At 43.4% G+C, this 26839-nt stretch overlaps 2 protein-coding genes across 2 annotated transcripts in view; one reads left to right on the top strand and one right to left on the bottom strand.

Moving 5' to 3' along the window:
- The window catches only part of snd1 (staphylococcal nuclease and tudor domain containing 1), a 289368-nt gene that overhangs the window by 120937 nt on the left and 141592 nt on the right, over positions 1-26839 (bottom strand). The gene's annotated exons all lie outside the window — the stretch shown is intronic.
- lrrc4.1 (leucine rich repeat containing 4.1) lies at positions 20314-25541 on the top strand. Its single transcript, XM_034673166.1, has one exon. The coding sequence runs from the start codon at positions 22125-22127 to the stop codon at positions 24987-24989; it is 2865 nt and encodes a 954-aa protein (XP_034529057.1). The 5' UTR covers positions 20314-22124; the 3' UTR covers positions 24990-25541.

Here is a 26839-nt window from a genome sequence, read left to right as displayed (position 1 = left end):
GCATGATAGTTGTGAGTACTAACAATAGCCATGTTTGTTTGTGTTTTTAACTTTCACTATGATAATGTTTTGGTGAGGATTGGTGTTGAATCAGTCACGATCATATGGTCGCAACTCAGCGGCGCTCGTGCATGTGAGTGGGGGCGTTGTTTCGGAGGAGCTCCGAGGGGAGGAGGGGGAGGGGTTAGACGAGTCCTGAAGACATGCTACATTCAAATTCATGCTAGTTTTCCGAGACTAACAACCCTAGATTTAACTCTTGATTGATCGCATTATTGTCCATAGTTAACTCACGATTAAATCGAGTTATCGTCCATAGTTGACTCATGGTTAATCACATTATTGTGCATAGTTTATTCAAGATTAATGGTTAGCTTACGATTAATCGCATTAATGTCCATAGTTAATGCACGATTAGTGGCAAATTAATTGCACATTTTCTCTTCTAAATGTATGTGACAACCAACTCCATCTAATTGCGCTCACTCTGCTAAAACATGAAATTTCAAATAGGTAAAGAGCAGTCCTAGAAAAACAGGCTTCCTTCTTTTAAGTGGCAGCTATTACAGGACACCATTAGAGCATATTGCACCCACCTGCAATGAGTCTTTAATGTCAACATGTATCGGATAATAGGAAATGATGATCTGACCTCACTCAGCGGCATTCGAGACAGAAAAAAAACCTAGAGACAAATCATCCTATAATCATTCTTCAGTTTTGGCAATCCAGTCCATCCCTCGCCACGTTCAATCAAATAAATGGCAACTGCCGATCAACAAATGAGATGGGGAATTGAGATGGGTAGTGTGTGGGAAGGATAGGAGAGGGCCCGCTGATTGAATCAAGTCATGCCTACTTAGAAGGCAGTTAGTCTTTTGCCGGACCGCAAATGACAATTCACTGGCAAATTCGATTTGATTCCACTTTTCTTTTCCTTCTGCGACACATTTTGACCACTCTGGCTCTACTTGCACCCAGACATGGTAGTTAATATTATCAGTGCGGTATCAAATAAATGGAATTACAGGCAAATTGTACCTTTTCTTGTTAGCTGGCCGACCTTTAAGGAGACGCCATAATGAAACAGTGTTCTATTACAGATTTGAAGACTTGGAAATTAGGTAGGTGGGTGTTATCTTCTCTTACTGGCGATTTCCTAAGTAGGAGAAGAATATTTGGGTCATTCCAGTCACAGAGCCATCCTTGAGTATAAGTGCACTGCTTAATAGAGTACTGACCTTTAGAGTTAAGAGGGATTTTTGTTCTTTTTTTTGCTATAGCTTTAACCTCTTTTTCTTATTACATGCTACAGCTATGATGATGTATGTTATTAATGGACCCTTGAACTCAGACTAGTACCAGAGGATTGGCTGGGTTGTATTTTTGGAACAATGTCTATTGAAAGGGCAGCTTGTGTTGATACTTCCCTCATTCCAAAATATATGAGACTAGGGCTGAGAAAGGATTATTTTTTTAACTACGATTAATCACATTAATGTAGAAAGTTAACTCAAGGTTAATTGCATATTTGTCGAGTTAATCCACATTTAGTCACTTTATAATTCATTGTTAACTCATGATTAATCGCATTATTGTCCAAAGTTAATTCACGATTAATGGAATTATTGTCAATAGTAAAATAATCACATTATTGTCCATCGTTAAGTCTGATTAATAGCATTAACCTCCATTGCTAACTTGTGATTAATTGAATTATTGTCCACAGTTAATTTGCAATTAATCGCATTATTGTCCATAATTACCTCAAGGTAAATCGCATTAATGTCCATCGTTAACTCACGATTAGTTGCATTTTTGTCCATAGTTTACTCACGATTAATCGCATTAATGTCCATAGTTAACTCACGATTAGTTGCATTATTGTCCATAATTACCTCAAGGTAAATCGCATTATTGTCCATAGTTAACTCACGATTAGTTGCCTTATTGTCCATCGTTAACTCACGATTAGTTGCATTATTGTCCATCGTTAACTCACGATTAGTTGCATTATTGTCCATCGTTAACTCACGATTAGTTGCATTATTGTCCATCGTTAACTCACGATTAGTTGCATTATTGACCATCGTTAACTCACGATTAATCGCATTAATGTCCATAGTTGACTCACGATTAATCGCATTATTGTCCATAGTTGACTCACGATTAATCGCATTAATGTCCATAGTTGACTCACGATTAATCGCATTATTGTCCATAGTTAAGTCATGATTAATCGCATTAATGTCCATAGTTGACTCACGATTAATCGCATTAATGCCCATAGTTGACTCACGATTAATCGCATTTTTGTCCATAGTTTACTCACGATTAATCGCATTAATGTCCATAGTTAACTCACGATTAGTTGCATTATTGTCCATAATTACCTCAAGGTAAATCGCATTATTGTCCATAGTTAACTCACGATTAGTTGCCTTATTGTCCATCGTTAACTCACGATTAGTTGCATTATTGTCCATCGTTAACTCACGATTAGTTGCATTATTGTCCATCGTTAACTCACGATTAGTTGCATTAATGTCCATAGTTGACTCACGATTAATCGCATTATTGTCCATAGTTGACTCACGATTAATCGCATTAATGTCCATAGTTGACTCACGATTAATCGCATTATTGTCCATAGTTAAGTCATGATTAATCGCATTAATGTCCATAGTTGACTCACGATTAATCGCATTAATGTCCATAGTTGACTCACGATTAATCGCATTATTGTCCATAGTTGACTCACGATTAATCGCATTAATGTCCATAGTTGACTCACGATTAATCGCATTAATGTCCATAGTTGACTCACGATTAATCGCATTAATGTCCATAGTTGACTCACGATTAATCGCATTATTGTCCATAGTTGACTCACGATTAATCGCATTAATGTCCATAGTTGACTCACGATTAATCGCATTATTGTCCATAGTTAAGTCATGATTAATCGCATTAATGTCCATAGTTGACTCACGATTAATCGCATTAATGTCCATAGTTGACTCACGATTAATCGCATTATTGTCCATAGTTGACTCACGATTAATCGCATTAATGTCCATTGTTGACTCACGATTAATCGCATTAATGTCCCTAGTTGACTCACGATTAATCGCATTAATGTCCATAGTTGACTCACGATTAATCGCATTATTGTCCCTAGTTAACTCACGATTAATCGCATTAATGTCCATAGTTGACTCACGATTAATCGCATTATTGTCCATAGTTAAGTCATGATTAATCGCATTAATGTCCATAGTTGACTCACGATTAATCGCATTAATGTCCATAGTTGACTCACGATTAATCGCATTATTGTCCCTAGTTAACTCACAATTAATCGCATTATTGTCCATCGTTAACTCACGATTAATCGCATTAATGTCCATAGTTGACTCACGATTAATCGCATTAATGTCTATAGTTGACTCACGATTAATCGCATTAATGTCCTTAGTTGACTCACGATTAATCGCATTAATGTCCTTAGTTGACTCACGATTAATCGCATTAATGTCCATAGTTAAGTCATGATTAATCAAAATATTGTCCATCGTTAACTCACGATTAATCGCATTATTGTACATAGTTGACTCAAGATTAGTTGCATTATTGTCTACAGGTAACTCACGATTAATCAAATTATCGTCCATAGCTGACTCAAGATTAATCACAATGTTGTGCATAGTTTATTTAAGATTAATCAAATGAATGTTGATAGTTAACTCAAGGTTAATTGCATTAATGTCCATAGTTTTCTCTTCTTAATGTATTTTAAAGGGATAGGAGTTTTCAAGTTTTTATACTCTTATCAATATAACGAGAAGTCATGTGACCCACAAGACCTGATAGCACTATGATATGCTCAAACTTTATTGATGTTCAAGTTTTGTATAACGTAAAACTGGGTCCTCAGTTGCTTTTTCGTAGTCCACTTTTAGCTTAGGAGGTTGGTTTCTTTTTGCCCTCTACAACGTTACTGCTTTCTGATTTTCCAGAGAACGGCAGATGGTCACAATCACAGAACATGTGCATTGATCTTGCGTCAGAAGAATTACTGGCATTAAAAGCATTAGCTCGTTGTTAATATGTTAACTTTACAAGCCCGAAGAAAGAAAACAGCTCTAAATGTATCACCTTCAGCTCCTCCTTAGTTTTATTTATGAGTGTTCCAATCATCCCTCTTCTCTGCCGTTCTGTACACTTGGAAAGAATAAAAGTGTCGGAAACGAGACTGGGCCCCCTAACACCACAATAATGAGGAGACAAGGGAGAAAAATGGGGCTAACATTAGTGGAATGAGATACTTAGAGAGGCTGCAAATGATGCGGGAGAGCGTTAACACGCAAGTTTATTTTTCTCTTTTTTCCCCATTCTGATTCTCCTCTTCCTGCCCCACAAGACGGGGGAATCGCAGATGTTGTGAATCAGCTTTCCCTTAGAGAGGACATGCTCTGACTAGACAATCCCACAGAGAGAGAGAGAGAGAGAGAGAGAGAGAGAGAGAGAGAGAGAGAGAGAGAGAGAGAGAGAGAGAGAGAGAGAGAGAGAGAGAGAGAGAGAGAGAGAGAAAGAGAGAGACGCTGGTCAAATTCATTCATTACACACAAATGCTGGGCTGTACAACCTTTAGTCTTTCTCAAGGTTTATGTCAAACTCCAAACAGGAACAACATGTATATTGGCACTTGGATTTTCCCATAACAGGCCTGGCTTGAATGCAACACCGCTATAAAGAAAACAGATGCCAAAACATAACGCAAATGCTCCTAGAGGAAGCTTTTTAATACATATATTATGTCCAATACCTTTCTTTTGGCATAAGAAGAGATATATGACTCAGTTGTGAGTCAGTCAAAGATGACATTGTGTCGTTACATGGCAACACCGGGGCTGGGGCTTGTGTCACAGCAAAAGTCTTGACAAGCCATAAAGGATTGTGAAACGTGCACAAAAGATCTCAAAGGCTCAATCACAGCTTCGTTCATTATAGAACAGCCTAGTACAATAGGTAGGAAGGTTAAGTCATGGGTACAAGGATTTTCCATTGTTGCCTTCGCAAGCAGCTTGATTTTTGTTCCTGATAACAGCCAGGACTGTGACGACTGAGAAGCACTTTGACACAGGGTTGCATTCATATCAGTGGATGCAATGTTTAAAACCTTGGTACACTTGTGCTCTTAAGTCTTATTCCCACATAAACAAACCTGGTGAACTTTTCAGAGTGATCGGGAAAGGACACATTTTTTACCCCAACTTATTCATCCCAGTTACACCTGGTCTTCTCCGTTACAGTATATCAATATATATCAATAATTCTTGCATGAAACGATGCTTCTTCAAACTCCCTGATTCCAGAATATTCTTTTCCACCTCCACTGGCTCCCTGTTAAGTACCCTATCTCCCGACAACGGCAGAGCCCCAACCCTGGACAGTTTTTAAAAAGTTGTCAAAACGCACCTTTCCCTCAAGACCTTTCACCGTAAGATAGTGTTATCCCCACCTTACCCCCCAGACCCCCTACCTGACCCTGTGAAGCGACCTTGGCTTTCTTGAAAGGCCCTATATAAATACTAGTTATTATTAATAAGTCATTGATTCTATGAATACGTCCAATTGCACATAGCATTAATACAAAACTGTCACAGGCATGGTCCTAATTTAGGGGTGGGATCCCGTAAAGGATTCCGCCTTCATAACTGTATGAACTACTCAGTCTGAACAGAAATGACTGGTCTGGGCTACAGTGGATTTCTGGCTTGCATCACATAGCACTTCCCCTATCGCCTAGCTAATCTAAAGTATTAAGGTGTCCGTCTTTTTTTAACATTTGTATCGATTGGATTTCCATTGATTGGAAACCAGTTACATACATTTAGCAGTGTATAACTTGGCCACTTGAAAGTCCACCATCTTGTTGGGATTGGTGCACAAAGGATCATCAGACATGTTGGGCCCAAGCTGCAACCTCCGGTCTCAAACTATGAAGCCCATGCTGAAGTGTTATAAACTGTAATTCATCGAGAATCCGCTTGAGGCTGGCTGCAGAAACACCAGAAACCACATAGACACCAATTCAAAAAAGACGATCTTTGCAGCATTAATAAACATGTTTACAGCCTGGTTCAAAAAACAGCTTAGCTCTACTCTCTCTATCGGCACACACTGTACGGTGGGTGACTTTTTTTTTCTAACGCGACGGTTCAGAAGATATTAAGATTACAAGTTTTTGCCCAAATAAGGACATGACTGACTTGACTCCTAGACGGGAACATATAGCTGTTGGCTAAGAGGCTCAAACTCCGCCCCTTTACGTCACACTCTGCCTGGTTGCGTTCCGCATTTCCAATATGGCTGCCTCCATCGATTGGCTTCAAAACAGCGCTCAGGAACAGATGGGTGACGTCACGGATACTACGTCCATAGTTTAGACAGTCTATGGTTGGGCCCCAAAAAAATGCACCCCATGCATCCCCCCTTCAAAATAGGAAAGCAATCATCAACCATCTTGGATTTCCGCAGGTGAAACGTCTCTCCTCCTGAAACCTTCCCTTCTGTTCAAAGGGGAAACTTAACACTGAGAGGGATATGTGTGAAAAATGAACACAGGAAGATATCAGGGGCAGGGTGTCCTGAATTTTTTTTTGGAGCTATTCAGTGAGTACGTATGTGAAAACAGCTTTAGATCAAGTGGAATAAAAACAGCATGTGATCATGCACTTGATTCATTTGGCTTAGAACTCACCGTTTCCCTCAGGAGTGCTTTTAACTCCACCAGGTGTGATATGTGACAATTGTGCTTCCAAATAGGATGGATAACACTCACTTGAAAACAGGCGGCCACACACACAAACACACACACACACACACACCGGACACACACACACACACAAACTCACGCACACACTCTACAAATTCAATTTCAACAATGTGGCCACAGGCGAAAGCAGACACCCCACTGTATCATGGAGTTACAAGCTACAACAATCTTGCGGCCAGCTCAACACTCATGCTGCCCAGACTAACTGCCTGAATACCCAATGGGGCACCTTTTAAGAGGTAAAAGAAAAAAACCTTCGCCCACAGGCTGTTTGTCTCGTGGTATTTCCGCCAGACGACTAAGTGGAGAACTCAGTTGTTTCCTCAAAAGAAAATTTTAACCAGTGCATCTCAGTGGTTTCATCAATTTTCAGTTCATTTATTGCTGTGCACAGCAGACTCCGTCACAAATTGATGGCAGAACAGTGATGGGCAACGGGAAAAACAAATGGCAGCCCTTGAAGAAGAGTGTCTAGACGTTTAAGTCAGCAAAGCCATCTCCAGGCAGAATGTGCATATTAAAATGCATGCACAGGCACTGGGAAATTTGTGCTAGCACTGTGTAACTACAAAACAAATTGAAGAAACTAACAGCACATCTGATTCAACACTCTAAGGACAATACAGAGAGGAGGAAACCATACAAGTGTATGTAGAGGAATGAGATGCAATCTGTCATTTATAGCCTGAAGCTACAAGAAAGAAGAAGCGCCTCACCTCTTACACGTTTTAAAGTCTGGTCCCACTTCTGTCTTTTTTATTGCCAATCACTAAAATAATAAAATACATTAGGAATGGATGTATGACGATAGGTTGGAAGTCCAAACTATAATTTTCAGCAGGATGTCAAACGATGAGTGGCAGGAAGGGAAACGAAAGTGAAATCAATGTCTGCCTTGGGAAATTACCACTGTTCATCCATGTGTCAAGCCACTACTATGCGTGGGGTGAGGGGTTATTATGGAAAAAATAACCCGGCCACACACCAATAAACACAACCAGGGTGCAAGTGACCTAGACTGATGCCATCAGTGAAGGGACTGACTGATATTTTATGGATCCATGGTGCACACAGGCCACTGCCTATTAATCGTCCTACTGGTGCTCTGTCTCTACCGGTTAACAACGACAGAATAACAAGGAACAAACGCATGAGAGAGATGGTGTGAATAAAACATTAAGGGATGTACTTAGCTATTAAATGTAAAGGGCGACAGCTCTTAATGTGCGGTGGTGACGCAATGGTAGTTCTCTTTGTGTATGTTTAAAAAGTTAAAGAGCTCTGATGAATTATCGCTTCATGCTTCATTTAGCTTATTCCCTTGGTGTCATGTTGAACATATCACTGCATTATACAGGCACTTGGAGTCCTACCATCCCAAGACTGAGAGGTAAATTAGTTTTTATCATGAAAAATCAAACACACACAAGCATGTTTGAACACCACTGGGAGGACTGAGTATCAAAACTGCAGCCGACTGACTTTTTTTTTGCAATCAGCTCAGCAGAAGTAAGCAAAAAAGTGCTTAGCGCTCAGACAAATCATGCCTGTTTCCATGCTGTGCGGATGTGCCGGTAACTGCAACATACTTGTCATCAGATTCAAAAGACAAGGTGTGCATGCTTACAGCCCATGCTGCAACACACGCACACACGCACCAAAGCAGGCTCATGTCAGCCGGATGCCGACCCCTCTACCAGTCGTTAATTTCCTTCACACTGCTCAGAGCAGGCCAAGCATACCCATTTTAATCCCCACAGCTATGCAGAAGTGCTAACATACAAAAAGGGATTAAAGACAGAATAAGGCTGTGTCTGCATGTGTGTCTCAGATGTGCCTGCATTAGCAAGATTTCATACAACAGCTAGATGTGGAGTAAAAAGCACTTCTATGAAGCGGGCTCAGGGTGAGGTCAGGGTTTGTTTGATGCCCCTCTATTCCCAGTGTTTCCTCAATGAGTGTGATTTTAGATAGCTTCCACTGCTTAATATTCTACCCTCGTGGTGGACTTGCCAACAAAGCAAACACGTTGAAAAGAGAGAAAACAACTCGTTGGTTTTCCCGATAGAGAAAGTTTGCAAAGTGCAGTGTCGTTGCCACGCCTCTTTGCACTGGCGCCACTATTTGTCGCCCCCCCCCCCCCAACATGTGTGTCGCGCCCACGCAAACACATGTTGCCATGTGTGATGGTGCTTTGGAGAACTCAATCGACATCCAACCCCTCAGCTCTCCTTAGTGACTGTAAGCGGACTGCGTGGGAGGACTGGCTCTGATAGAATGAACTGCTGTGTTATTGACTTCAATTTAGAAAGTGCTGCCTGCTGCTTTCTCTTCCCCCCCCCCTCCTCCCTTCTCCTCCACCCTCCATACCCTTCCCCTTTCATAGCCAGGACCCTGCTGGCCCTTAGCCGCAGCCAACCTCCGGGGGATATCCCTGATTACACTGCTACAGAAAACACATTTAAGCAAGGTCGCAGGGTCTGGAGTTAGACGGAGGTGTGATTCAGGGGTACTTTCTCTTTTGACCCATATTCCATTCCCACTTTGTTATCAAAAACCTTACATTACTCTGATTATTTGGCAGTAATGTCACTCTCCACTAAGGCACCTTGTCTCACGACCTGCAGCCCTCCCTTCTCCGCATTGTCTCCTACCTGCTTGGTTGGACAGCTGCTGGAGTGTAGTATTGTCGGAAGGCTGTAGGAACACCAGCACTGAGCATTTGACACTGTGCTGGCTGCGCTCATAGATTAGACACACTTAGCTTGGCTTCTCAAATCCCCAGCATGGGAAGGGAGAAAAAATATGGAGGCAGAGAGAGAACGCGGATATTACACAGGGAAAAATATAACCGGCTGGGTGGTGAGTAGTCGCATTTGAGAGTAGACACACAAAAAAGGATGTCTGGTGAGCACACAAACATGGAAACTCTTAACCTTTCTGAAAAAACTACCTTGTCTCTTGCTGCTTTGCTGGCATTGGAGAGCAGACGGGTCATTTAAGCAGAGATAAGGTAGATGGGCAGCTATCAGTAATGAAATCCAAACTGGAAACACATTAGAAAAATGCCTTGTTCTGCTTTCTAACTCTGGAACATCGTTGGAAAGCAGATTTTAATATTGTGGAATATCTGTAGCAATGTATCCGGCACAAGGAAAATAGGCTGACAAACAGATTACTGGCACACACACAGACAACGTCACACACACACACTCAGATACACAATCTCTTTTTTTGGACGGTAAAGCCGTAAACTGGGTGTGGCCAGGTGGATTTGAAAAGATGAAAAGCTGTTTCATTCTCTTTCTTCCATCCCTGGGTCTGTGCTGTAACAGGCCTCAGTTGGGCTAATCCCCCCCTACATGAAGCTTGATGGAGATTCTGGGATTAACAGCTTCATGGAATAACGCAGGAAAGATGGTTAGTGGGCTGTGATTTTTAGGGAGGGGGAGGAATTTGAAGGTCAAGGGATCATTGGAGAGGAAGGAAAGATGGCCACCTTGAGTAAACTGGTTTGAGGTTAATAAGGGTTTAGGATTGAGGATAGGGATTGTTCACTTTTCAAACGTTGTAAATGTTTGGGAACTGAGGAGACCAGTTTCTGGAGTTTCTCGCCAAGTGCTTGGCATCTCCTTTGTTGTGTTTGTTTGTTTCATGATGCGCCAAATGTTTTCAATGGGTGAAAAGGGAAGGAGGGCCAGTTAAGCATCCGGACTTTTCTTTCACCTCAAACCATGCTGGTATAGTATAATACATGCCGAAAGAGGCTTGGCATTGTCTTGCTGAAAAAAATCATGGTTCTCCTTGATAATATGATAATCTTGGAGGCAGCATAAATTGCTCCAAAATATGTATACATTGTCCAGTATTAAAGGTTCCCTTCTTCCGTAGGCCCTTATTCATCACAACACTATCCCAGTTGTTGTGTTTTGCACTGTGTCCTGAAAACAAGTCGGATGGTCCCTCTACTCTTTAGAGCTGAGGAGGTGGCATCCAAGATTTCCAAGAGGATAGTCAAATTGTGATTGGTAAGAAAAAAAGGACAGTTTTTTTTCTTCGCCCCAGTCCATCCTAAATGTGCTTAGAGCCCAGAGAAGTGGCTGACCTTTCTGGACCATATTTATTCAATAAAATTTATTTTATGTCTTGTTTCTTAATTTTTGAATACTATTTTTGATAACACGACTTGCTACAAAGTTTTGGTGCCCTTACCACAGATGCGTTAAGTGGACGGCTACTTACAGTAAAATACAGTTCAGTCAGACAACTCACGTTTACTTAATAAGTTTATTGCAGCATACAGTATTGTGTTTGGCGTGTGGGCTCCAAACTTCATTACTCCTCGTACATTATTTAAATGCAGACATTAGGAGCAATGAGATAGGACTAACCCCTCGGAGCCCGTAGGTGGAAGCCGGGGAGGAGGTGGGGACAAACTTCACACAGCGCTGAGCAGAACAGCAGGAGCACTGCAAGCAGAGGCAGAGACAGGGAGACTTGCCGTTTAAATAGACCGCCGAATGAGGATGTTGAGATCAGCTGATGGAGAGGTGGTGACGTGTCAGTATGATGAGCACGGCTCGAGTTGTCTGCCTGAACTAGCTTGCAGGCGGCGCTCCATATGTGCTCGAAGGTGTTCCCCCTTGTAGTAAACTATTTTGAAACATAACTAGTCTTTTGCTTCTTCCTCATCTTTTGCTTTGGTTAATTGTTACCAAACCTTAGACCACTATATGTTCAGCCATCCTTCAAAAATTTGGCAATTCGGTTTTATTTGAAAAACCTCATTAGACCATCAATGTAAGCTTGTGCACCAGTGATCTGATTAACAGACATGGCTCCCCTCAGGTTATATTACGTTACAGGACCCACAAGACTGAATAGCAGACTTGATAGGCTGTAGCATTATTGATTTTTCAGTATTGAAAGAACTCATTTATATCAAATGCAATGAATATATAACATTTAGGGAGGCAAATTAGGGGCCTGTGTCCAATAACAGCGTTTTATTTGCAATGGCAGCGCAGATTTTCTATAAAAAACAATCCAATTTAGCATTTATACCACTACTATCCATCTCATTACTATCATCTCTCTCTCTTATTCTCAAGGCAGATGTGTGTCTAACATGAGTCTGGTTCTGCTCGAGGTTTCTACCTGTTAAAAGGAAGTTTTTCCTTGCCACTGTAACTAGCTAAATACTGCAGGGTGCAATGCTCATGGTGGATTAAGATGAGATCAGACTGAGTCCTGTCAGTAAGAGAGGACTGGATCTTATCCTGTCTTGATGTTGGGTCTTGGTTAATTATATAACATAGCATTTGTTCCCAAACTTTTCAACTCTCGACCCCCAAAATATAGGTACCAAAGACCCGCAACCCCCCTTGAATTTATTAAATGTTGTTTCATACTTAATTTAGCTGGTCTGCAGAACATTAAGCACCTACATGCACACCTGGCTGTATTTCCTGTGGTCCTGTGAATTAACTTGCTGCTACTGATGCTTCTATTAATTCATTGTTTACTTACCCTAACCTTAGGGGTTATCAGGCAACAAAGAAAGACAGAAAACTAATGAAACATTTTTAATTTTGCAAGATTTTATTTGAAATTTAACCATTTCTGTCAATATTTTCTAGAATAATTGGTAAAATAAGCAACTTAAGATCATTTAAAAAAGAAAAACAATTCTGGAAGACATCTTGTGACCCTAAATTAGTTTATCGTGACCCCCAGGGGGTCCCAACCCACACTTTGTGAACCACTGACAGAGTACGGTCTAGACCGGCTGTTTGTAAAAGCATCTTGAGATAACATTTGTTGTGATTTGGCGATATATAAATAATGATTGATTGATTAATCAGTGCTCAGGATCCTATATGCATAGAAACACTGGCATCAGTCGTGTTTGTCTCGCTGCACTTACAGTCCTCCCAGTCTAAAATTGCTATACCTGTGGAACACCTGCCCACTTGTCAGTGTTGATCAAATCAAGACAGGGCGGGACTTCTTATGTCATCTTTGTCAACAGCGTCAGAGAATTAGCTTTCATACATCAACTAAGCATGGTTTATCTTGTGAACTAAGTCTTGTTTTTCCCATGGGAATAATTTCCGAGTGTAGAGCAGGTAGGAATGCAAGGATTCCTTAACATTGGGTTTTACATTATCCACTACAGTCACCTTCAATTAAAGCGATAGAGCGAGTGATTTCTGACTAGCCACTATCAAGGAAAGCGGAAGTGATGTGAGACAACTTCCATAACCTTACTACAGTTAACAATGTTATGGATTTCTCTGAATTGAGGTTGTTGATGCCGCCAGCGCTAAAAGAGTATAGTCAATGGCCTTTGAGTTATTCTTATCTAATTGCCTCCAGCTGCAGACTTTTCATACTTGTTTGTATAAAGGCTGCACAAAAGCCAGACAACATTATCAGTATCAATGCAACACAAGCAATGCATTTGTTACTATGCACAATTAATCAGAGTTTCAACTCCCTTTTTAATTAAACAAAAACAATTAAGTGAACAGAGACTCGCAGAAGTAATACAAAACCCCAACATGGGACTATGTCACATGCAATATAATGCTGCTGCAGAGTAAACAACTCACTCGTAAGGATTCTTTTTTTTTTTTTGGACCAAGCCAAGGACACAAAGCAAAGGAAGAAGAAGAAGAGAGAGGAGGGGGGAAGGGAGGAAGAGGTGGATCTGAATGAAGACGGCATCTTTGCTCCTGAGGAGCTAAAAGTCGAGAAGATTTAGCTTCTCCCTCTGCTGTGAATTACTATTTTTTTACCTTCACATTGCTCAGAGAATGAGACATCCATTTCCTACGGCCTGGCAGTTGGCAAGGCAACATTGTGATGAACGCACATAGAGGGATGCTCCGTGAATCCCAATGAGACAAGCTGACCAATGGAGTGGCCAGGGTGAGACATGGAGAGCATTAGCATATGGGGAGAAAATTATAAAGGGCGATATATCACAGCAATGATTTTAAAGTATCTATGCAGACGAAAAAAAAAAGAAGAAAAAGAGATGTTAAAAATGATGTGGCACTAATTGGTGAGAAAAAACCCCAAATTGCTGCAAACTCAAGAGGCCAAAGTAAAAACACTTTGATTTTACGCATGAAGCATCTCCTTCCATTGAGCTATGTTGGCTCATGCTGATTGGGTTAACAGCGCTAACCTACTTGTATCTTTCTTCTGCTTCCAGCTAACACGGCGCTCGGGCTAATCCCTGCTCTGGCAGCCAGTATGAACACAGCTCAACATAATGAAGCCCATTAGTCTGGAGACAATGGCTGCTAGCGAAGCTCAAACACCGAGCCACCACAGGATGAGTGAATAGAAAAAAATGAAGTGAAAACCCTCGTCTTTTACTGTGTGCTTTCAAGTTGCCGTGACCTGATAATGTCCTCATTTGAGAGCGCACACTCTGTCACACAGAACAAAAAACATATGCTGAATGAGCAAACACAATTAACTTGAGAATGGCCTGCAAATTGTAGACCAGAGGAACACTGTAAGGAAGGAGCAATTTAGAGAGAGAGACAAGGGGGAGGAAGGAGAGAGGAAGGAGGTGGGAAGGGGAAGAAAGGGGTGAACAGAACAGCAAAGCTAAACAAGAAAGAGAAAATGGTGAAGGGGGAAAGAAAGAGGGCAAGAACAAAGGCTGGGAGTACTAGAAGGGAAACAAAACTGTAACAAGGCCAAGAAAAAGGAGAACGAGAAGAAAGAAAGAGGGCAAGGGACACCTTAAGAGGAGAGAGTTTGATTGAAGCAAAACAAGGAGTATGAAAAATAGACGATGAACACATCTACAGAAGGAACAGGTACCTAAAGAAGAAATTAAATTTCAAGTCTTTTCAGTCTCGACTGAATGTTTCTTTTTGTAAGTTGTATTTTTTTGCGTTGTCGTCTTAATTGACAGGACATCTGAAGAGAGACAGAAAATGTGGATAGTAGAGAGTGGGGTAATGATGGAGGCCGGGAATCAAACCAGCGGCCACTGTGTCGAGGTCTGTAGCCTCAGTATATGAGGGCACAAGCTGAAACCGCTACACCAATGGCCGCCCAAAGATTCAATGTTTAATGGTTCATTTGGAGTATTGCCAGGCTTTGCAAAATTCTTCATTCTGATTGGTTGAGACCCAATCACAAGAGTCATAATCCTCAACAGCAAGAGCGACGCAAGGGTTGACCTGATCACGTCTGTCATATTAAACCTCAATAGAACAGGACAACACACATCCACTAAACACGCACCTCATCCCACTCCCCTCAGGGTGCAGGTAACAGGGTACCGGGATGTAGAAGGGCTCGCCTTGGCAAGAGCCTGATCCCTGCTGTTATAGGGACCCTGAACAGCAGGCCTCGCTGAATAACACCACGTTCTCTGTTTGAATGTTGATGCCTCTGTGGGTAGTTTGTTTAGTAGAGTTGAGCAATGTATGTTTTTCGTGAATGTTTTTGTTTATGTCTGTGGAAACGCAGAGGGTGCTGTGAAAAAGAATTTCCCCAAGGGGACAATAAAGTCTAGAGTCTCAAGTCTAAACCAATCTATGGAAAGCACCTCAGGATATCTCTCCTCAACCTGTTGACACTGTGGCAGAAACATTACTTTCCATTACAATTCTAAATTGGTAAACAGTGCTGCATCTGTCTGCTTAATGTGGATTATAAACAAATAAGCAGGGTAATTTATTATTATCACCATGGACTGAAATGTTGTGTTTGATGTTAATTCATGTTGATGTTAAACCAGCAAGGAAGCTAATAAGAATCTGTTGTCATGGAAGCATCACCCACTGTAAAAACTTTTTTTTAGCAGTAAATAAATAGTCTTCAAATCAATCAAGTCATCTTTAAACCAACTTTTGATTCAACTCGTCTCTGTCTTTAGCTGGAGACACCTTTAATACAGGAGGTGTAAAGTCACAAATTACATTTACTCGCGTTACTGTAATTGAGTAGTTTTTGTGTACTTACTACTTTTTAAGTAGTTTTTAAAATCTGTATTTTTACTTCTACTTAAGTAGCTTTTTTGTTTAGTATTGTAATTCACTACATTTAAAAAAAATATCTGTTACTGAGTAAAAAAAAAAAAGGTAGGCTTAAATAAAAAAAACGATAAGAAACACATCGTGCAAGAGACAACTTAAAATATTGCACTCCACAAGAGAGATCAGTTGTTAAAATAAAAGTAACTAAGGAACTTTTCCTTAAAGTACATTTTAAACTAGCTTTTTTAAGTTATATTTTCGGTCTTTTTTGCCTTTATTTGTTAGGACAGCTGAAGAGAGACAGGAAATGTGGGGAGTGGAGTGGGGGAAGACATGCAGGAAATGGTTGACCATCTGGGAATCAAACCGGCGACCCCTGCGACGAGGACTGTAGCCTCTATATGTGGGGCGCTTAGACCGCTAGGCCACCAGTGCCCCGAAACCAGCTACTTTTCACTTTTACTTTAAGTACATTTTTAAACTTTTACTTGTACTTAAGTAAAAATTTCATCAAAGTAACAGTACTTGTACTTGAGTAAAATATTTCAGTACTCTTTACACCTCTGGTTGGTAATCCCTTCTGGTTAAGATAATGCTCACCCTCTTGAGATTCTAATTTGCATCACCGACTGTTCACTTTACATTTTCCCTGACCGACAACAGGGATTGTGTTTTGACTGAACAATAATTCAACTAACTCAAAGCAGACCAGAGGGGGTCAGTATTGGGATGAAACCAACTGTGCATATGGAAGCTACTAATATACCCTATTGCCTGTTATAATCTCTTGATATGCTGGCATACAATTGCTGTGTGCGTTTGTGTGTACATGTTAGTGTGTGTCTGTGTGATGAGATAAATGATAAACCACAAAAAATCCCTACCAAGCAGTTTAAGCCTTCACTGGGACAGTGATAGCAGTGTGTCTGTGTCTGTGTGTGTGTGGATGCAAGTTTTAGTCGTAATCTCTCGTAGAATTAATTCTTGGAAATCGAAATACAAATGAAAACAAGCTGTCAAAAACAGGTCCTCTACCTCAAGGTCAGTGTTTGGGGTGTTGATGTGCATCTATGTAAAAAGAAAGGTGGCCTTGAAAAACTGGTACGAGGGAACATGGTGCCAGGGTTGGAGGGTTTGCTCTGCTGTGCATCGAATCGGACATCTCGGATACTTAGAGGACATGCACGCAAACACACACACAAACAGCAATACATAAAATTTGTAACAGCTCTCAGTGCACAAGACAGGCCCAAAAATAGTGTGCCTCTTGTCTCCTTGAGAAAATCTCCCTCTCTGTCTCTCCTACGCACACACACACAAACACACAGAAAACCGTATGTGGACTGCCCAAGGGCCTACGCTGTAAATCCTTGATCCTGGCAATGGCAGAGGCAATGACATTATCATTAGATCTATCATTCGACTGTGCATCCCTCAACTCCGATTGTCATTGCTGCCATACTATACTGCAGGGCCATTCTCCTCCCAAATGAAACCACTGACACGCACACACATGCAAACACACACACACCACACAGGCTGCTGACCTACATGTGACTGGCCACAGCCCAGATTTGCCAGCATCCACCTCCGGGGATGAGTTCTGCAATGTTTGCATATAGCCTTCGAACATGCTGGCTGACCGGCGGATGAGCTGCACCAAAGTAGGTCGTGTGATCGCCACAAACTACACCCAGTGCCCTCCTGGCCTGGTGCAGGGGAGGGGAGGCTCTATTGTGCCCGGGGCATAGAGTAGGGAGGGCAGGGGTCGCACAGCAGGGGCATGGGGCTGGCATGACAGCGTGAAGGTCCTGCGTATGTGACAAGCCATCAAGCCGTAAATGGTTAGCAAGTCCCGAGGGTAGAGCTGGACGACGCCATCCTTGTCACGGCAGCATATATGTATAACCTGAACCTAGAAAGACGCGGCAGATTCAACAGTTCAGTCAGGTTGCAGATTCAGTACAAGTCTGAACAACAAAGTCCACAACAGATTAAAGGCAAACCCCCAAAAATGCTACTAGCTTAAAGGCTTTTCTGGTTCAACTCTTCGCCAATGTCAGGGATGCCAAGTAAACTGCACACATACCCACAGACCCACACTCTGGACCTTGTGAAAACCTTGCCAGGATCAGACTTTGGCTGACAATCAAGCCATGTCAGTCATTCCAGGCCAGGATCAAAGCACATCGCAAGGTGTTGACCACATTTGGTCAGTGGAGCATTGCAGAGTTTGGCAGGCTTTGACCCAGGCTCCCTTCAGTAGAGAGACAAAAATAGAGTCAGAATAGAAAAGACAGGAAAAAGAGAGGAATAGTTAAGGTGGAAACCAAGAGGAGAGAAGCTGTCCTGGCAGCGACAGTCATGTAATGGGTCAGTGGATGATTTTGGTTAGATAGTCTGGGACGTGACTGTGCTGGGTGGCTAAAACACAACCTGAACTCCTTCTGGGTCACTCGCTCATCAAATCGAGGCACAACACACCTACAGAACAGTGCGCAGCCACCATCTGACACACCAACAAAAGCTAGCAGCTCCATTATGCACACTGTTCTACATCTGATTTTTGTCATCAATACTCACACAGAGAACCACAAGCCTTCATTTGCAGTCAGCTCGATAGCGGATCAATGTAATGTTGACGTTCTGAGCAGCACATTGCAGCACAGCCTGCGTTTGCACTACCACTTTTTTCACATGAATATATGCATGCGTAATCTTGTGTTCCCTCTTGCTTGGAGAATGCAGTGAAGAGGACGTGGTGGTGCAGCACACCTTTGATGTTGCCGGCCGCATGGCCGCAGTGCTGGGGAATCCCTGTGGAAGGGGGAGAGGAAATGGCCTTTTTCTTAACAAGGAAAATCCCCCCCTATTCTCCTGAGACTGTCACCTCACTGTTACATGTGCTTCATTGAAGCCCATTCGTATTCAACTGCAATGAAGTCAGGGAGAAAGTCTGCATGTGTGTGTGTAATATAGGAGTTGGCTCTATACTCCTGTGCCGGTGGGAATAACGTACTGCGCTACAGGCAGTGACCTTTTCTAGCTGGCATGCTTTTCCCCTTCCTCTCTCAATCCCCCCCACTCTCTCTTTCACACGCTTACTCTCGAGTTCACACACACACACACACACACACACACACACACACACACACACACACACACACACACACACACACACACACACACACACACACACACACACACACACACACACACACACACACACACACACACACACACACACATAGAACTGTCACTGCGAGCTTTACCTCCCATCAATTACCCACACTGCTCCCTAGTTTAATGGACATGAGGCTTGTACAAATCATGGGAGATAGAGGGGTGATGGGACAGTGGGGTGCGTTTGTTTTGCTTTTCCTCCAGTGGCAGGAAGGTAAAGCATGTCTTGTTTTCTCCTATTCCCCTTTCCTCAACTTGACCTTTATGGCTGTGTGCTTCTTGAAGCGTCAGTTTGTGATCAAATTGAGGGTTAAGGCCTGCCTGTTTAGAGTGCTCTAACTACGTGAACAGACACACATGATGGAGGAGAGTGGGGAAAGGAAAAAGGTGTGGGAACCAGGGAGACTCAGAAATAAAATTGGCTCAAATGTCTCAACAAAACATAAGCTCAGGGATTTGTTGAGGTACATGATGAGGACCAACAGAAACAGATACAAATGTGTGCTTGCCGGAGATTACACAGTGACGAGTGAAGAGTGAGTAGAGCATGAGAGACAACAAGGAGGGCAAGGGTGGAGTGGGGGTGGTGGTGGTGAGGGGGGGTTTAATGCACAAAACACACTGCATCAAACCAAAGCACTGCTCCGAGCAGGATGCGTCAGCAGTCCATTCATGTTCCTCTATTTTCTACTAAAGGAAAAAAAAAAAAGAGAAGAGTGAGCGCGCAAAAGGAGATAAAATAAAAGAGAATCAAAGATAATGAATGAGAGAGCGGACAGGGGAAAAAGAGAGAGGGCATCATGAGATGAAGCAAGGAGAGTGAGAACGAGAGAGTGAGAGAAAACAGTGTCCCATCTGCCTGCCTTTTCCACCAAAGCAATGCTGGAAAGCTTTGGCAGACTCGTTGGGGTGGCTAGATTAGTGCCGGAGAGGAGGGGGTTAAAATCTGGTTGCTGTGGGGATGCCACTGTCCATCTCTGCCTTTTGCTTGGACAGCTCGTCTATTCCCCTAAGCCAGACAAAGCCTCAGAAAGCCACAGAACAAGAGACTGTAAGCATTAAAAAAGGAGAGCGAAAGGACAGCAGGAGAAAACTGGTTTTTGAAGAGGTAGATGTCTAAAAAGGTCTGAGTGCTTTGAGCCTACCCAACTACCTTAGGACACTGCAGAGAGAGCAGGAGGGAGGCAGGGGGAGAGAGAGAGAGAGAGAGAGAGAGAGAGAGAGAGAGAGAGAGAGAGAGAGTGAGAGAGAGTGAGAGCGAGCAAGCAGGAGAGAAAGTGAGAGAGATCCAAGCCGGTGCACGCTCTCTCTTTTGCTGCTACAACAGATCCTTTCCACATCGACGCTACTGTTAACGTCACGCCTGTAAGCCGTGCGCTCGCCCGGCACTCGCCTTCCCTATCTTGCTCCTCTCCCTGTTCGGACGCTGCATTAGCAAGGGGGTGCTGATCACCACGAGGAGAGGAGGGGGGAAAAAAAGAACTGGAAAAACAAGAAGAAACAAGAAACAAGCCAGAGTGAGGAAGGGAAAAACTGCGCACCACCCCTCCTCCCTCCAACCCACCTCGATCAACCCAGCTACAACACCCCCACTCCTCCCGGCACCCCCTTCCATCCCCCACCCCGCTCCCTCTCTGAAGAAATTGACGGATTATTGGGAAGTGCAAGGGAGGCAGGCTGCAGCTGCTGCTGTGTGTGCTCCGCTACTGCTGCTGTGTGCTGCGCAGGGATGGTGTGTGTGCGTTTGCGACTGCTGCTGTCGCCACCACGGCTGCTGAGACTGGAGCGTGTGGCCAGTTAAGGGGAAGAAGAAGAAGCTAATGAAGGCAGTGTGTGTGTCGCCTAGCCTTTTTTGAACCCCCCGCAGAGGACTCCTGGGGGAGAAAGAAAAAAAAATAGGACAAATCAAGTGGACACGACGCCGCACTGAGAGGGACGTAAGAGAGGAGAGAGTGAGAAAAAGGTAAAAGGGCTGTCAAACTGACCAACCGACCAACTGATTGACCACTAAAAAGTGAACACTGGAATACAGAGAGGAAGGAGTCTGCTTTTCCTGGCTTGTTACCCTCTCCTTCAAACCGTCGCAGTCAAAAGGCAAAGAACATTGGGAAGGACTGTGGAATTTTGATTAAACCTTCTTCAATCCCACCCCCGTCGACCTCCCTCTTTCTCTCTTGGCTTTTGTGCAAAAAAAACCAACAAAAAAACTGTGCATGTGTGGTTGTGTGGTCGCTTGTGCTATGGAGACCTGGGTAAGGTGTCTAGCAGGGGGATCAACTGTCGGATTCCAAGGACAAGCGGGAGAAGAGGAGCCGACAGCAAGAAGCGAGCCAGGGAGCACTGCTGCTGCTTTGGGAGCCTGACTGGATTCCTATCTGCAATCTTTCTTTTCTTTTTCTTTTTTTCTTCTTATCAACAAGGAAAAGGGAGAACAAAAAAACAATCACAAAGGGCCTTCGAACCTTTCTCTTTGGATGTGTGGATTTACAAAATAGCTTCGATTAAGCTCTGTGGCATTGATACCTGTTCTGTCAGAGCAAATATAAAAAGGCTTTCTTTGCTGCTCTTGGGATATACATACAACTGATGTGAATACCACAGCTCTTTCTGGTTGCAAACAGGAGGGAAGCTATATATCTCAGTTGAAGCACCTGTAATAATAACTTGAGGTAGGTGTCTAGTGTTTCAACCCCTCTTTACATCAATTTGTAACACCCTACCCTTCCTTCTGTCTTCTGATAAGGTTTTCAGTTGCTTAATTTTCCATAATGTCCTTCTCACACACACGTTTAAGAAAAGCCAGCCCTCCCTTCCCTCCCCTTTCTTTCTGCTTCTGAGAACAGTTCATGGGAATAAAAGCATTGCTTGATTGAGAATAGGTCAAGCCGCTTTGCCCCTGAGTAAGCCCCCCAACCCAGCCCCCCCTACCCCCCTTGTCCTCTGAAGTTCCCCTAACCTCGTAACTCTGAACCCATTAACATAACGACCGGCCATCAAGCTGCTTTCCCTTTCCCAAAAGCCCCTAAACACCACCCCCAAACACCCCAACCTCCCCCCCAGATGATGCTGAATTATGAACGTGCCACATCATGAGTCTCCTGGGGCGGGTAGCTGTGCATCGTGCCAGGAAAGCCGCCCTGCTCTGTGTAGTCTTCCTGATGGCGCGAGCGTGGAGCAGCGCCTCCCTGGCCTCGGCGGGGGCGGCGGTGTCTCAGGGACCCCAGGGCTGTCCACCGCAGTGTTCCTGCAGTAATCAGCAGGGGAAGGTGGTGTGCACCCGTCGTGGCCTCACCCGTGTGCCCCCTGGCATTCCTGCCAACACGCGACACCTCAATCTAATGGAAAACGCCATCGAGGCGGTGCAGGCTGACTCCTTCCGCCACCTGCACCACCTTGAGGTGCTCCAGCTTGGGCGAAATGCCATAAGGCAGATTGAGGTGGGCGCGTTCAATGGACTTACCAGCCTCAACACACTGGAGCTGTTTGACAACCGGTTGACAGTGGTGCCCAGTGGGGCCTTTGAGTACTTGTCAAAACTAAGAGAACTGTGGCTGAGGAACAACCCCATTGAAAGTATCCCCTCCTATGCCTTCAACCGGGTGCCCTCACTAATGCGACTGGACCTGGGAGAGTTACGGAAACTGGAGTACATCTCGGAAGGAGCTTTTGAGGGCCTACAAAACCTCAAGTACCTCAACTTGGGCATGTGCAACATAAAGGGTGAAATGCCAAACCTGAGTCCTCTCAAGGGTCTGGAGGAGCTAGAGATCTCTGAAAATCTCTTCCCTGAGATAAAGCCAGGCTCCTTCAAAGGCCTGGCCTCCCTGAAAAAACTTTGGGTTATGAACTCGCAAATCACAGTGATAGAGCGAAATGCTTTTGATGACCTTTCTTCACTGGTGGAGCTAAACCTGGCCCATAACAATCTGAGCGCTGTGCCACATGATCTGTTTTCCCCGCTCAGGTACCTGGTGGAGCTCCATCTCCACCACAACCCTTGGAACTGTGGCTGTGAGGCCGTGTGGTTAGCACGCTGGCTAAGGGAGTACATACCAACTAACTCAACTTGCTGTGGACGCTGTCACTCCCCTGCCAGCATGAGAGGTCGACAGCTGGTTGAGGTGGACAGAGGAGAGGGCGCTGCGGTCCAGTGTTCGGCACCTTTCATTGCTGATGCACCGAGGGACTTAAACATCTCTGCTGGGCGAGTGGCTGATCTTCGTTGCCGTACTGCCTCGATGTCTTCAGTGCGCTGGCTCCTACCCAATGGGACTATCCTGACACATTCGTCCGGTCATCCGCGAATATCTGTTCTCAATGATGGTACCCTGAACTTCTCAAATGTCCTGGCAGTAGACACAGGAACCTACACCTGCATGGTGTCCAATGCAGCTGGGAACTCCAACGCCTCAGCCTACCTCAATGTGAGTGCAGCTGAGCTGAATACATCCAACTTAAGTTACTTCACCACAGTGACTGTTGAGGTTTTGGGGCCAACTACTGAGATGCCCAAATCTAAAACCACTACAACTACAGCTTCTGCTGCAGGGGCTGGGGTAGCTGGAGGAGGAGGTGTAGGCCTAGGGACAACAACAACAACTGCCTCTCCTTCAGTCTTTCAGCCCGTCTTTATCTCCACACCAACAGTGTTACTGCAAAGCACTGACAGCCCACCAGGTGCATCTAAGCCATCCGTGGCGCCAGGTGTCAAAGGTGTCACTAGCAGGCCCGGCAAGTCTGGCCCAAGCCTAGATGAAGTAATGAAAACTACTAAGATCATAATAGGCTGCTTTGTGGCGGTAACACTTCTGGCTGCAGTCATGCTCATTGCCTTTTACAAATTGAGGAAGCGCCACCAGCAGAGGAGCACAGTGGCAGCTGCCCGTACTGTGGAGATTATCCAGGTGGATGAGGAGGACCTTCCACCACCAGCATCTGCAGCTCAAGAGACAGCTCTTACATTGCCTGAAATCCGGGACCATAACAACATACACAAACTGGACTTTATTAGTCACAAGACTGACTACAGCTTTCACAAACCCAAGGCAGAATACAAAACACAGCCAGATTTCACCCTTCACAAGCCGAAGGCTGAATACACCACATACAAGCCAAATATGGACTTCAGTAGCCACAAATTCATCCCAGATTACAGCACTCACAAATCTACACCAGATTTTAGCCTTCATAGACCAAAGCCTGACTATAGCCCATTTAGACAGGAGTACAGCACCCACAAACCTAAAGCAGAATACAGCCCCTTCAAACCAGATTTTGGCACTCACCCAAAAACTAAACCAGACTACAGCCCCTTTAAACCGGATTACAGCACCCATCCTAGGCAGAAAGCCGACTTCAGCCCATTTAAACGAGATTACAGCACCCAACCAAAACCTAAACACGACTACAGCCCGTTAAAATCTGACTACAACACACAGCATAAACCCAAGGCTGAATACAGTCCATTCAAGCCTGACTATGGAACTCATCCAAGACCTAAACCGGATTACAGCCCATATAAGCCTGACTTTAGCACTCAGCCTAAACCCAAATCAGACTACAGTGCCCAGAGATCTAAAACTGACAGTATCTACAAACCCAAGGACCCTTACGCCCCCCATAAGACTGCAACAGATTACAGCGCCTTCAAGACCGACTACAGCCCCCACAAAGCGGATTACAGCGCCTTCAAGTCTGACTTTAGTCCACATGCTCAGAGACCTAAACTGGATTACAGTCCACACAAAATGGACTACAGCCCTCATAAGGTGGACTACAGCACTCTAAAGCCCAAATACAACACCTATAAACCAACGGGTCATGGGGCTAAATGGACAGACAACAATGTTGGGAACTCTTTGCCTCGAACCTTGCCCAGCACCATCACAGCGATGGCTGAGCCCTTTGTCATAAAAACTCACACCAAGGAGAAGGTCCAGGAGACTCAGATCTAAAAAGGCCCCCCCAAAAGGCTCCCACTTTTTTCCCTAGCTCCCACCCATCCCAGACCTATGCCCCTCCCCCCCGCCCCTCCCTCCATCATTCCCTCATAAAATCATGCAATAGAATGCACAACGAAAAAAGGACAGGAACTACTTTTTTGTACAGAGTGCAAACTTAAAGACTGATGATTTCTTGTTGTACATGCTTATAAATAAATATATATATGGACAAATTGAAACTACCATGGGCTGGTGATAGAGAAACATATATTAAAAAGAAATTGAAACTATTTTCTAACTTGTAACTTCTATTTAAAACAATGAGTTGTTTAAGATGCTGTCTTGACTTTGACAAATGAGGGTAGTGTTGTTTTAAAAGGGGCATTCTGTGTGATTTTTACACCATGCTACAGAGAATGCAGTGATAAGAAAAAATATTTATACTGAGAAGACTTTCTTTAACAAAAACCGAAAAAAGATCAGTGTCGATCTTTACAGGTTTATCTTGTAAAAGCACCAAGAATTTGTACTGTGCCAAATGTTATAAAATGCAATAAAAAGGATTTTTGGAAGAAAAAAGGAAGTATTAGAAAGAGATGTTTTTTCCCCCCTTTTGCTTCTTCTCCTAGCGTATACTGTAACGATCAGCCAAATGCTTTAGACACTGCAGTAAGACGCTGCAGCTATACTTTAACCCTACGTGTGCTGGATGACTCAGGCAGAATGAATCATGGTGCAGAAGTGGATGGTGCTTTTTAAAATGATATCATTACCTGCTATTATATCCTTTTTGGTATGTACATGAGGGTTTGATCAGTTTTTATTTTCCCTCACCAGTGAGTTTCTTGGTGCTTCATCAAGGTGTGGCTAAAAAATAAATAATGCACAAGCTTCAGCTCAGTTCTACAAATATGTTCAGAAGTTAAAAGATGAAGCTAAGTGGCATTGTTCAGGAAATCTAATCTTTATTGAAATGCTTATTCCATAATGTTTGTGAATGCTGCAAGGTGATTGTGTTACCTACCTCATTTTCTACATTACAAACTGGTATTATTAATCATGCACCTAATGAGTGAAAAGGGTGATAAATTAAGGTGAAATAATGTTTGGGTGTTAAGACTGTCTTGCACTTTGCCAAAAATATGGATCCTCATTTCACTTTTCATTGCATTGCCAGCTGTTGTGCCGTCATCAATCAGTACGGGGGGCTTTTTTATGGTGACAAATGCATTTGGGTCTTGCTGTTAACTGTGCATTTTTCATCTTTGACAATATCACCCCTCTCAGTCATAATACAGCCTAAGTGCTCTGCCTAACAAAGAAAAATCACACACGACACACACAGTGGTTTAGTATCCATGTATGAGACAGGTGAGCCAGTTTGTCTTTGTGTGTGAAATCAAAGACCAAGCAGTGCTGCTGGTGCTGCTGCGCTCTTTTCTCTCACCTTGCATTTATTAACAGATCTGGAGATAGTAGTTCAAGCTCAGTGGATGAGAAGAAAAAAAAAAGCTGATATAACTAACCGCAGAACACATTTAGGCAAAGAACAGAGTATCATGTTGGAAATGGGCAACATGTGGGTGATAGATGACAAAGAGAATACTACAAAAAGACTCCAGTGGATAGATAGAAAGCTTTGTGGTCCAAAATCACCACAGCAAACACATAATCTCACTAAAAGCAGCAAAATACAAGAGAGAACTCACAACTTAAAAACCGCAAACAATTAGCCTCCTAAGATCTCATCAGAATCAAATGGGTAGTCCTCTGAAGAGAGCAAAGTTTGGCCTGTATTGTTGACTCCCCCAGTTTGCTTAGCTTAGTGCCTCAAAATCCCCAAAACCACAATAACAACGTGT

This window comes from Notolabrus celidotus, chromosome 21 (genome assembly GCF_009762535.1).
Source record: "Notolabrus celidotus isolate fNotCel1 chromosome 21, fNotCel1.pri, whole genome shotgun sequence".
NCBI lineage: Eukaryota > Metazoa > Chordata > Actinopteri > Labriformes > Labridae > Notolabrus > Notolabrus celidotus.
Note: the sequence above shows the minus strand (reverse complement) of the source record. Positions and strands in the feature narration are given on the sequence as shown.